A 13995-nucleotide genomic window follows, 5' to 3' on the forward strand; every position below is an offset into this window, starting at 1 on the left:
GCCAAACCATCTGAAGGTTAACGATGTGTACAGGAAGGAGATGGACTCGGAGTGTCCTTTGCCCTTCTCTCCTGCAGGTGAATCCAGAGCCCTACATTGACATTTGCCTGTATGACACGTGTGCCTGTGAGTCTGTTGGGGACTGCGCGTGTTTCTGTGACGCCGTGGCGGCTTACGCGCATGCTTGCGCGCAGAAAGGGGTGGCTGTTCACTGGAGGTCACCCACTCTGTGCCGTAAGTACACAAAGCACGAGGCACAACTGGTTGCAAACATGCCAGGGTTTGGCTCAGACTGGTCAGATTTATCTCTGCTCCCACTGACATCCAGAGAATTTCACGTTAATGGGACTGGGATAACAGCTCTCTCTGACACTCCCATCCCTGTTCTACTGCTGGCAAACCTGTTCCATCAATTAGGGGATTGGTACAAAACCTAGCAAAAGAAATAGTTTCAGTAATATATATGTACATGTGCATTAATTAAAATTTACAGTTTGGGGTTGTGTTGCACTTGCTATTATCAACCCTAAGAATTTCTGGTCTAAAGCAAGTATTTCATTGCATGAAAAAAATATGTAAGTGTGAAAAGGTGGTCTGCCCTAATTGTAGTCAAACAAGAATGTAGTAAAATAATCTTCATTTAAAAGTGGAAATATTTGTTTTTCTAGATATATGTGGTCCACTTTGTACAATGTTTGGTGCCATAGTTCTGAGTGGCATGGTGCATATACACTCTGGTTGGACTTTTTTTTTTTTCCTCTGATTCTGTCCCTGCATAGCACAAAGCTGTGAGGATCTGAATAATCAGGAATTAGATTATCAGTGTGAATGGAGATATAACAGCTGTGGACCTGCTTGTCCTGTCACATGCCAACACCCCCAGGCTTTGGAGTGTCCTCTGCAGTGTGTGGAAGGATGCCACGTGCACTGTCCTGCAGGTAAGTCAATATTTTGAATTATTTAAACAGGTTTTCTTCTTCTTAACAGGTTCACTGATATGTTTTCACCACAATTCCTTACTGGCTGAGGAGGGAGGTTGTTGAGCATCTCAGTTTGGGTGTGTAAAATGGGCACAGTGTGTGGAGGGCATGAAATGGTGCCCAGAAGCAGAGTATGGAACCCCTGCTAGCAAGGATGAGAGAGGATGGGATCAGCTTGATGAGGCTGGAGGATTTGGGGCTGTGTGGGAGCACAGATTGTTGACTCTGTGATCAGAGTATGAATTTATGCTGGAAATTGATAAAATGCTGTGCTTCAGAGCAGCTACAGCAGTGAAACCCATTGTCTTCACCTGCTTATTACGTCCAAGATGCTCCTGAGAGTGCCCAGCTGGCATCCTCCCATAAGCATGAGCTTCCAGCTTAACTATTCCAACAACTACCTTGTAGAAAAGGGAAAGGAAAAAATATGGGAAATATGGGACAGGGAGAAGAAAGAGAAGAAGGGAAGCAATAAGGTATTTTAAGATCCTGAGTAGCTATTCTGGGCCCTGGTATTTCTGATCAGAACAAGGTAGAGGATAGGAGGAGAAATAAATAATATACACGTAAAATGGTAAATTCCATTTTCCCCTGATGTTACTAATACCCTGAAATCTTCCATGCTTTGTTCTAAAGATATATTTACCTTCTGTGTGGTGCTGGCTGTTGCAAGTATGCACTGGGTTAGGTGCTTTCAATATCTAAATAAAAGTCATTATGAAGGATGGAGATACTTTTCTGTGTCAAACTGGCAGTGGCCACAACACCAAGGAAAGTATTCAGGAGGTTTGAGCCCACCTCAGAAGAACTGTTTTGTTTTTAACTTCATGAATAGTTTTACAGTTAATGAAAACTGGCATTTCACATTGCTCTGCTGTTTTGAAACAGGGAAAATCCTTGATGAGCTGTCCTTGGATTGTGTCAGTCCAGAAGACTGTCCCGTGTGTGCAGTTGGAGGTGACAGGATCCCACATGGAAGGAGAGTAGTTTTGAACAGAGATGATCCACAGCACTGTCAATCTTGGTATGACGGGGTTGTGCAGGGAACCAGCTTCCCTCTTGTGTAGGATGAACAGTCAGAGATGAAGTACATCCTCATGAATAAGTTTATGGATGTAACTTTAAATGTATTACTCAAAAAGAAGCTTGGAAACCATCTTTTATGTCAATACCCCTTCACAGAGAACCCAGAGCTGAAGTTTTTCAATGACAGCAATAGGGATTATAGGATGTCAACTGAATTGAAGCGAGTGAAATCTATAAATGCCTTTCAAAAAAAGGCCTTTTCCCATGTGTTGGTGGCCCTACTGTCTTCACATGTTCCACTTCTTTTTGTGCAATGTGTGATTCAACATCAATGAAGCTGTCAGATTCCTTCCTTCTGCCAGCACTAAAAATTTTCTGTGTGTAGTGCAAGATCTGAATGTGCACTCAGTCTAGAACTTGCTGAGATTATTAGCAGTTGGAGTTCTGTCCCATTACTGGAAAACCGATTTCCATGAGATATTCAGGTGAAACTCATGGTCTGATCCTGCATACAGGCATTTCCAAATAGGATGAAATGAATGGCAGGGAATGTGGTGCTGTGCACTGTGCAGCATGAGGGCCTTCTGCTGCAATGCAGCAGAGACTGTTTGCATTTTGTTTAATGCCCTGTGCATATTATGAAAATGTGTAATTCTCTGGATGCCTGGAACATGGATAGATATTTTCACTAGTGACATATAATGCCGTGAATAAAAGAGAGTTTTCCGACTTGTAAATTGATCGGATTTAATGGAAACTGAGTTGTAAAACTGCAGCAGCTATTAGCACAGACCAACACCTTAGCTCCAAGTGCTCTGAACCTCACAGAAGCTCAGAATAGGTAAAAACTTACAATTCCTGGTCTCTAGCCATGGCTGGCGTGCAACTGAGCTATAAACCCAAGGCATGAGACTGCTAGGCTGATTTATTAAATACAAACTTCTTAACAATATACGTGAAGAGCCCATCAAAAGGTCAAAAAAGAATCTTCTTAAATGAGTCTATGTTCTCTAATTTTTTTAGTCCTTAATAATAATTTATCTTAAATGTTGATACACTGGCTGCTGCTCAGAAAAGATTTCAGAACATTAGGAAAACTTACCTCACTAGGGAAACATCCTTTTGCATAGCTGTCACCTAATTTAGATGCCTACACCATCTGTACAAACAATAGAAAATATTGCACAAAAATGAATTTCATAGCAAACATCCAAAGGAAATTGGAAACTAGAAGTCTTGTTCATATTAGGATTAGAATAATAAATCTTCTGTTGCTGTATGTTAATGCCAAAAGTAGCTGTGCATTCTGCAATTAGGAAGACACTAAAATGAGCTTGAAAAGAACATAATACTTCTATTAAGAGAACTTAAATGAAGGTGCCACATGTAAAGTCAAGTATTTTCCTGGAAAATGGCACCTTCTTCCAGTATTGACTCATGTAGTTTGTACATCCTGGGTTTTCACTGGCAGTGCAAACAAGCATTTTTGCTTGGTTGCTCTTTTGTAACCTTTTCCTACTCTGTTCCTTGGACTGTCCAGTAAGACAAAGGGAATATATGGACTGGTTCTGTTCCACCCTGTGCCTGAGTGCAGGCACGTTCTTTTCTCTGAGAAGTGAAGGTGGTCAGAGGGCTGGAACACTTCTCCTGTGAGGAAAGGCAGAGAGTGATGGGATTGTTCAGGATGGAGAAGGGTCTGGGGAGATCTTAGAGTGACCTTCCAGTGCTTCAGCCCAGAGGAAGATAGGTACAAAATTTTTAGCAGGGCCAGTTGGGGCAGAACAAGGGGTGATGGTTTTAAGCTGAAGGATGCTCAATTTATATGAGATTAAGGAGGAAGTTAACAAAGGGGTTGGTAAAACACTGGCACAGGTTGCCCAGAGAGGTGGTGGATGTCCAATCCCTGGAAATATTTAAGGTCAGGCTGGACATGGCTCTTAGCAACATGTTCTAGTTGAAGATGTCCCTGCTCATTGCAGGAGAGTTGGATAGGATACACTTTAAAGATTTCTTCCAGCCCACACCCCTCTGTGATTCTAAGAGAAGCAAGCAGCCGGGAATTAGAAGGGCAGAAGTGTTAAAGTCTTGCTAAAGATAGATGAATTTTAAATGAGTTCATAAAAGCTGGACGGTTGAAAGAGGTGAAAAAGCTCATGGTGATGCAGAAGGATGAATAGTGGAAAATGCAGAGATAAGGAAGGGAAAGAAAATTGGGACCTGAAGTGGAAAGGGGAAGGAGAAAATGTACTAATGGAGGTGGTAGAAATGGTGAGGGAAGACTCAGGACTAAAAGGAGATAACATCTAGGGTTGAAAGAAAGCATTTAATATGAGAAACTGTAATGAAGAAGAAATCATGGTAAATAATAGGAAGGTTAGAGAGACATAAGAAACAGTGGAGGATGAACATGTGCCAAAGCTGTATCCAAACTAAAATGAAGTCAGGAAAAAAAAAACCCACGAGGAATGTAGAGCACTTTAGAGGTAAAACAAAGATTATTAATTTCAGTAAGCTTAAAATCTGTGTAAACTTGGCCCCTGCAGACAGTTTGCTGAGTCATATCAGAGGTAAGACATCTCTCCTAGGCGAGGATTTTAGGTGGTGTTTGTTGCCTGCAGTTTGTCTCATGTTTTTGTTCCTTGTGAAGCAGACCAGATCAGCCAGTTCAGTCCACCAGTGGCCTGTAGGTTGCTGTACTGCTGATACTCAGTGGTTCCTAAGCAGTTTCTAGACACAGATTTTACCCCTTCTGCCAAAAACTGTTCTAAGGAGTTTCTTCTGACAAACACAGCATAGTTGGTCATTTCCTGGATCTAAACAAACATCCATGAACACAGAGGATTTAGGTGCACAATACCATATGGGAAGTTGTGGGGAATTGGGGTGGGGGAAAAATGATTCACATCATGTTTTGGTTTAATTGTGGTTTTGAGATGTTTGGTTTTGTATTGGTGTTCTTTTATAACCTGTGGATGACTTGTTGTTATAAGCATTACTTTTTACAGTTAAATTTGATGTTTTTCTGATTTTATGATTTTTGTAGTCTGTGTGAAGGGAAGAACTTAACCTGTATGGACTGTGAGCCCACGGAGGATACCTTAACTCTAACAACACCTATTCCAGAGGAGGACATTGAGCTACCAGCCAGTGCATACTCATGTAGCAAGATGATGGACTTGGCCTTCCTGATCGATGGCTCCAATAAACTCTCAGAGGAGGACTTTGAACAGCTGAAGACTTTCATAATTGGCGTGATGAAACGACTCCACATCTCCCAGAAAAAAATCCGAGTGTCAGTTCTGGTGTATAGGGCCGGTCCCACCATCTATCTTAACCTTAAAGATATCAAAACAAATTCCCAGATGAGAAGAATTGTCCAGAACATAAAATACACAGGTGATAAAGAAGCATCTGCCTATGAAGTCTTTAAATACACTGCGTTGCATGTGTTTGGAAAAGCAGAGAGGACCAATGCTGCCAAAATTGCAGTGATATTTATAGCAAGCAGGTCTCAAAAAAAAATTCGTGACATGCTTGGGTTTTTGAAGAATAGAGACATCACAGTAATACCTGTGGGGATTGGGCCACATATCAATGTGGAGCAAGTCAAATTCATGGCAAAGATGTTTCCAGGTAGCAGAGCTTTCCTAGTGAGCAATGTGTTGGAGCTAATGGATCAGAGAGATTTCCTGATTGATCACCTGTGTGATCTTGGACCTGAAGAAAGTCTTCTGTTACCAGCTACATCTGCTCCAACCATGTCCAATGTCATACTTCCCCCTTTGGGACTCACAGCCCCACCACCTCTTCAAGAAAAGTCCCATCCCGACAGGCTGGATATTGCTTTTATTGTGGAAGGATCTGACAATGTTGGGGAGGAAAACTTCAATAGAGTCAAGAAATTCATTGAGAAGGTGGTCACAGGAATGAACGTGGGACAGGAAGATATTCATGTTACAGTCATGCAGTATTCAGAGACTGTCAGTCTGGAGTATTCCTTTAGGGAAATACAGTCAAAGGAAAATATTATCGAGAAAGTGAGGAGTATACCCTACCAGGGAGGGAAGGCTACCAACACTGGCAACGCCCTCGATTATATTTCCAAACATACATTTACATCAGTGAATGGGGGCAGGCAAGATGTTCCTCACTTGGTATATATGGTGTCATCCAGTCCTTCCACTGATGTCATCACACGACCTCCCAGGAGCATAAATGTTATTCCCATAGGCATAACCCCTGGTGCCAATATCCAAGAACTCAGAAAGATCAGTCAGCCTAATGACCCAATTATCCTGAATAGCTACAACAGACTGATTGAGGAGGCACCTGAATTAGTGCTGCAGTCGTGCTGCACTCATGGGACGAAATTTTGGACTGAAATCACAGGTAAGATTGGATGAATTTTCTGTGTGATTTCTTCTTTCTTCTGCTGAGTCTCCTCTGTTTACCCTGTGCATCACTGAATTTTTAAAGGTTCCCTTATCTGGTTTGGTTTCTTGCTGTCATATTCTGGGTTTTTTTTTGTTTATTTTTGTTTTGGGGTGGGTTCTTTTGTTGTTGTTGTCATCTGCTGTTTGTTTTTTTGTTTTAGTCCTCTGAGAGTAAAACAGACTTGGTAGAAAAGCAGGAATTGAAATATCTATATATCCCACTGGATATGAACCTCAAGGCTTTCATTAAAGGGGCATCACTAATTGTTTCAATGGTCATTATCCTGCTCTGTTTTCCCAAAATGCAACTGGACCCACCCTTTCTGCTCCTACCACATTAGCAGATGCTACTTTTGGTAATTATATATAAAATAACTTTTTACCGTCCCACTCTCACCCTCAGAGTTGTGCAACAAACCCATGGACATCATGTTCCTTCTGGATGGAAGTTCAAACATTGGAGCATTGGAATTTGAGGAAATGAAAAGATTTGTGCGGGCATTTATTCAAAGTGTTGCAGCTGGTATGTCTCTGCCTTTCAGCTCAAACACAGAGAGATGTTTTGTATTCTTTTACATATGGGGGACAAACAAGCTTCTCAGTGGAGGTTTTTCAATTCTTAATTTTAAATTACTCATTCCAATCCCTCAAAGCACTGACTGCTCAATGCTAATTTCTTGACCCATGTGGGATGGCTGATGCTTTTTCTGGGAGTGCTAGCTCACTGTGCTTGCAGAGTGTGTGCTGATAAGGGGATATGCCTCTGGTCAGGCCATTCCCTATCTGTCATTATCAGTGCAGCCCCCCTGGCAGAATGCATTGTATCCTGCACATACATGAAGGGATCATGTAGCACAGGGAGCAGTTTAAGACATTGTGTGGGTTGTACCAGGTTCATCTCCATCCTGTGTTTTCCCAGTAGAATTTAACAATCATGGATTTCATTTTTTTTTTAGTCAGAATTGTATTTTTTTGATCCAGCATTAAACTTCCATGGAGCAACTGCTGTTATTGGTAGTGTTTATATATGTCTTATAAAGCATTGATAAAGACTCATTGTGCTCTATACATGAATGCTTTCATTAGGAGGCCATGAAAAGAAGTATAGCAAATCACTATAAACAACATTTTGCCTTGTTCAATTTTGCAAATCTGGTGTTTTTAACTGTCTTTATAAATGTCCTGTTAATAGTTTTATTTGTACTTCTTACATAATGTATAATCATGATGTCAGAGAGAAGCAAAATTTGGAATTTATCTTCATTCCCCTTCACAGGTCCAGCTCCCTGGATTCATTTTGTTCCATGCACATCCAGTGCTGTATGAGAGAGGGAATTGGGCATGAAATGATCCAGGGAGCTTGGCCTATCTGACAAATGGAGCATCAATCTACTGCTTGTGCAAAACAAGGTGCATGTTAAAAAAAAGAGGGCACGTTTACAGTTTTAAAATGGAAAAGGAATAATATTGAATGGCGATCAATAAAACAAAATTATCCAGTTACTGATATTGATCTGGGCTAAAATACTGCATGCTGATAGAAAACCAGCTGTTTCCAGCAGCACTTGCATATTTTTTTCATCAGGGAATAGTTCAGTTTTGATCTTTTCATACTCTGATGGAAAACCATTGTCCAGTTGTAAATCACAATGCCAATGTTTCTTTAGATTTATTTTAAGACATTCACATGCACTGCCTAAAGTGTTTATTTTCTGCTTCAGACAATTCTTCAATTCATGTGTCAGTTCTCCAGTATGCCAGGGAAAATAATCTAGAAATTTCATGGAACATGCCTCAAGAGACTGACAGGCTTGTAGAGATGGTGCAGTCCATTCAACAAAGGGAGCAAGGTCCTACAAGATTAGGTGAGTGATTTTGTGAATATTGGTGTTTAAACAAGGGGATGAACAAAGCCCCAAGGAATGCTAAATACAGGCTGGCTGCAAACACCAATTATGTCATTGTGGTGGCATTTCCTGTTAAGGTTCAACCTCTTGTTATGGTTCAATTTTCTCTATTAAAATGTATTCATAGGTTACACAAATTATGGTTTGTCTTTGATGTATTTTGGAAAGAAGCCTTGAAGTAATGCTGAGGATTTGCATTCTTTATCTTTCAAGCAAGCAAAGTATAATTAACAAGTAAAGACTTTGGTCATTAACCTTCCAGTGCTGGTTAGTTGATCAGACACTTAGGAGCAGAACTGCTCATGCTGACTTCAGGAGCTGCCCTTGCCAGATGTTTGTGCTGAGCCACTGTAGCCCATCTGGATGAAAAATAGCAAAATGAGTTATATTCTGCGTGGTTCACGTCCCTCATTCAAGTTGCCATGCTGGTTCTACAGGGACTTGGGCTGGCACAAGACTGGGGATGGTGCCAGGGAGCAGAGAACAAGGATTTCCTAAGGCAACACCTCAGCTGAAGAGTTATTTGTGAAATGCCATCTTCTGTTTCAGACTGACAGGTCCACTTCATTTTTCACGTGCTAAAATGTCAGATTTCCCACTGGTCTGTGGAAACTTGGTGCACACACAAATATCAGTTGCAGGGTTCAGCAATAAATGATTCTCCTACAGCATCTTACATCAGATACCCTGAGAATTTTGTTCTGGATTGGAACCACATTTACTCTGGCAGCCAGCTAGCATCAGGGTCCTGTAAGAGTTGAGGAATACACAGATTCTTGGGGTCTTTGGACTATAACGAGTTATTTGTACAAAAAAGTGCGAAATAAAACCTGACTTCCATAGTTCGCAGGAGGATTGGCTCTGATTGCTTTCTCAGCCTGGAAAAATAAAAATACCAGATGGCTGATGAGACTTCTATGGGCTCATTGTGGGATGAATTGTTGCATACAAATAGATAAGTTTTGTGAAGCCTTCCATGTAATGTGTAGAGAAAGCCACACGGAACTGCAGGATAAACAGAGCAAACATGGCCTTTGGGAAATGAAATGGGAGAGGCAGCCACATGACATCCTCGTTAGTGATTTGTTTATGTCTCATTGGAAAATGCTCAGAGACCATGAGCGAGGATGTGGTATAATGAACCAAAGTGGAATAGAGTAGAAGTAGTTCCTCCCAAATGAAGTCACGAAAATATGGTGCTGTGTTGTACCTTGTGATGTGTGTGAATGTGGCTGGCTGTGCAGGAGACAGCATTCCCGGGAAGTGCATGGTCACTCAGGCCCTTCTGTCTGTGCTTGGGCCTCTGGGAATGCTGAGGCTGCTTGGCCAGTGTAGATGGCCCAGTCTGGATGCTGCATTTTCTTAGGAAATCTTTTCTAGCCTTTGCTTGATCTCAATTTACCCATCAAAAAATATAATTGCTATCAGACCAGAGCTGTTTCTTCTTATTTGCCCTGGCTGCCCTATGGTAGAAGAAAAATTCAGTGAAATTTTGATTCCGTCTTTGTTTATCCAAATCATACTATTTTGGTCCAAAAAGCTCTATGTGCAGAGGGCAATTGTTGCTACTGCTGCAAAAGACTTAATGTAGAAAGCATTAGCTTTCCTGCATTGTTTAACCATAATGAAACTCTAGGAGAGATTTTAGTAATAAGAAATAATGCAGAACTACTGAGTATGTGAGAGCATAAGAAGAACAAGAAAGAGCAGGTTATACCACAAGTCTTTCTCATGCTTTAGCAGTGGGGCCGTTCAATAGCATGAGGCAAATTTTGGCTCAAGTAACCTATCAAGAAGCAGCTCTGGGGCTATTCAGACATCATGAAATCGTGTACAACTTCACATAAGAAACAACCGAAAAAGAAAAAAAAGGAAACTAACTAAACACTAAAGTGATGTGTGCAAGACAACTGAAAATCATGTAAATGTGTCTCTGTTCTGCATTTGTGGGTGTTTAGGAGAGTCACAGGGAGCAGATTGAGCAATCCCTACAGTAAATACTGCTTAACACTATATAAAAACATTATTTTGCTTCTTTATAGCCCTAGTAAAAGTCGCTCATTTAGACTGACATTTTCCTCCCTCAGCCTCAAAACCTGGAGGAAGTCTGTTCTACGTGGCTCAGCTGTATAAAAACATGTTTAGGGAAAGAAATATCTCCCTCCTTACCCCCTCCAAAAAGAAAAATCCTAAATTTATATTCTTCCTCCAACTTTCCATCATTATTAATATATTTGATTAGCAGCATTCAGCTTTGTTGTCAGGATTAAGAAGGTATAAATGTCTTTCTCCTAAGCCTCCCCTGTGGTTTTGCAAGCAACCCCCCCCCCCCCCCCCCAGCATTTCTCCTTATTCATATCTCTCCCCAAATGATCCACTCTGTATTGAATTTCCAAAATCTTGCCTGTCACCCAAGGCCAGCAGCTGTCCTGATCAGAGGGCTCCCACCCACTGACAGAGGCTTTCACTTGTTCCCCACAAATATTGCTGAACTGATGGTGCCAGCTCCTTTTTGAAGCCAATTTTGGGCACCACTGATATCTTCCCTGAGCTGTTTTAATTCACTGCCCTTCAAGGGATTTTTTGTTTGCTTTTTTTCCCTAGTTAATTTCTTACAAGGTTTGTGAGTTAAATGAGCTTCTGGTGGAGTCTGGGTTCATCAGAAGCCCTTGGTGGTAAGAGAAATGCAGGATTTGTGACCTGCATAGGAGAGGTTTTTGGGGCCTGTTCCATTCAGTGGTGTTGAACTGACAGGCTTGTGCTGCTCCTGTAAAGTTCAGCACACGTTAATCAACGTGTGTTAATGCCAAAATATCAATATTCATGTGCCAAGAACTGACCGCTTAAAGCACTGTGGGATCAGTTTTCAATAGCTGATTTGTTTCAAAATTAAAATAATCTTCTATTTTCAGTGAAAAATCCCAATTCGGTGCCAAGTGAAGAGCCTAAATTAAGATACAAAGACCATCTTCAGGATTATGGACCTCATCTAGTGGGAGGTGTCCCTGCCCATGGCAGGGGGGTTGGAATGAAATGATCTTTAAGGTCCCTTCCAACCAAACCATTCTGTGATTTTATGATTCTGTGATTATCATAGTGGGGAGTTGTTCCTGGTTAGACAAGTTCTTCATTTAGTATTTGCAGTCTGGAATACTTACACCAGACAGTGTTGGTTGCTTCTGTATCACTTCAGTTTCTGAGGAACCATCATTATTTTGTTTCTTTCCCATGTTGCTTTCAGGATTTGTGGGAGATTAAGATCTCTTGTGGTACTTTTTCTGGTCAAGATGTTGCAGAAATGTTAGAGAAACCACTAGGGCCAATTAAGGCACAGATTACAAGCTCCCAGCAGGAACCTCCATCTAATTGGAACCTCTCTCTGTCGCAACTCTACAGACCCTCAAGGGGCTTTACATTTAGTTCCTTGTTTCCGACAAAATTAAAGAAAGTAATTGCAAATGTTTCTCTTAGGAAGTTTTTGCTTTCCCTGAGGCATCCACCAAAACATTAAATGTCTGTGTGTTCCAGATTGGCTAATTCTGGGATGAATCTTCATTTTTATTTCTTGGATATATTTGAAATATTTCTAGGGTACCTTGTGCTCATTCAGTTAATTCCATGATGTCCGTGATTGCTCCCAATCCAATATTTGCGATTCAGATTAACATGCCTTTTTACGCATTTTAACTCTTCCATCCAAATCATTAATGAAACTATTCAATAAGGCAGAATCTAGTGTAATTCCCTCTAGACTCCTACTAAACATCTCCAACCCTATTCAACAGATTGTCTTTTGTCCTTAAAGCTTGTTTATGTCCATTTAGTCAGCTTGTAGTCCTTGCAGGAACCTCTCTGTGAACCATTCTGAGTTGTTACTTCAGAATACGAGTCTAACTTTAAAATCCATCAGGTGTCAAGTCATCCAGGAAAAGGTTCTTTAAAAGCCTTTCTGACTCAGAATTTCAGCATCAAATGTTCAGTCATTATTTAATGATTATTCCAAACATGAGCGCTGAAGGATGGGGAGAAGATGCTGTTCTGTGCTTGGAATGATTGGTCTGTTCTTTCTAAAGCAGCCTGTATGGTTCAACTGGTTGGTTTTTTTTCACTTTTTATTTATTTGCATTTTTTTCCCTGGACATGCCCAGTGAGTGGCAGTCATACCCTACTGACTGAGCTGGGAGGCTGCTGGGGGCTCAGCACCTTTGGTGGGCTGAGGGAAGGGTTAAAATGGCTGAAAACAACCTGGGCTAGAGTAATATATTCCTGCCTATGACAGGGGAGCTGGAACTGGATGTCCTCTAAGGTCCCTCCAACCCAAACCATTCTGAGATTGTCTTTATATTTCCATGCTGTGAAAACTCTTTCCAATCTTAATAAAGCCTTGTGCATGCTGTTGCTTAATTCAGTGTAAATACTTATATTTCCTTTATTGATATGAAAATGTCAGGTTTCTGTTGTGCTGTGGTGTCTCAGTATGAAAATATTGAGGTTGGTTGATTTTAGCAGTGAATAGTTTTTATTGTGGCCTCTGAGGGATTTGTTATTTCCCTCTGTGGTGAGATGGAGAGGCAAAGAGCTGAGAAGTGACAGCTTCCAGCTTGAGATGGGGACTTTCTGAATCCCTCTAGCAGGACTAAAGTGTTCATTTGATGATGTCTTCAGACACCTGGCTCTTTTCTCCAGAGCTGGCTTCAAAATAAAGGGAGAAATCCAAAGTGTTTTTACTATGCTAAATCCAATTTTCCGTGCATTAAATTGAGTAACTGCTTTTGGGGCCTTTGAAATAGTCACTGGTTCTATTACAACAGTACTTGATTTCTTTATGAGAAATTATAAAAAGAATGGATTGTTTTTTTTTCAGTTTGAAAGTATGTATGGAGTTTCTGAGCATTTTTAAAATTAATGTGAGGAGAAGAAAAATGGAGCTGGACCAGCTGCTGACCACACCAACCACACAAAAGTCAAAGGGTCATTGAAGAAAACAAATAAGAAATTTCAAGCACTTTCCACAAATGAATGAAAAATCATTTGTGATTCTTACTGTGCAAAAGTTTAACCCAAAATATGTTTGAAAGTTAAATACTTTTTCTGGTAATTGTTAGGACCAAAGGGAAATGAGTCAATCTTCTGGCACAGTGACCATCCTAGAGCAATCACAGGGATTTTGAATATAGTGAGATTTATTTGCTGTATTTTGTTTTATCCTTAGTTATTTCTAGCTAATGTGCCATGCTGTATCTAACATTTACCTTGACAGACACAGAGCCATTTGTAGAAAGGATTGGAGGAAAGCTGTGTAGGACATGAGTTAATGCCTGAGGTTAGTTACTTTTTTGTGGTCAGGAACAGTAGTTTGTGAAATGGAATCACTATTACCCAACAAATAATGGTGTTTTAAAATGTGCTTTGTTGCAAGTAGAAAAACATCCAAAATGTCAAGATTTTCACTGAATATCCAACTGCTGCTGCCATGGTATAGAATCACTGAATGGTTTGGGTTGGAAGAGAGCTCAAAGATTGTCTCATTCTAACTCCCTACCACGGCCAGGTACACCTTCCACTATCCCAGGCTGCTCAGAGCCCCATCCAGCCTGGCCTTGGGCACTGCCAGGGATGGGGCAGCCGCAACTTCCCAGGGCAGCCTGT

The 13995-nt window shown here is 40.9% G+C and overlaps 1 protein-coding gene across 2 annotated transcripts in view; it reads left to right on the plus strand.

Annotated features, from left to right (window-relative positions):
* The window catches only part of VWF (von Willebrand factor), a 116560-nt gene that overhangs the window by 56972 nt on the left and 45593 nt on the right, over nt 1-13995 (plus strand). For both annotated transcript variants that reach the window (NM_001256234.1, XM_030289102.4), the window contains 6 exon segments: nt 78-234; nt 780-938; nt 1869-2004; nt 5050-6395; nt 6843-6962; nt 8161-8304. In NM_001256234.1, the coding sequence (NP_001243163.1) occupies nt 78-234; nt 780-938; nt 1869-2004; nt 5050-6395; nt 6843-6962; nt 8161-8304 (2062 nt within the window).

The sequence above is a fragment of the Taeniopygia guttata genome, chromosome 1A (assembly GCF_048771995.1).
Source record: "Taeniopygia guttata chromosome 1A, bTaeGut7.mat, whole genome shotgun sequence".
Classification (NCBI taxonomy): Eukaryota; Metazoa; Chordata; class Aves; order Passeriformes; family Estrildidae; genus Taeniopygia; species Taeniopygia guttata.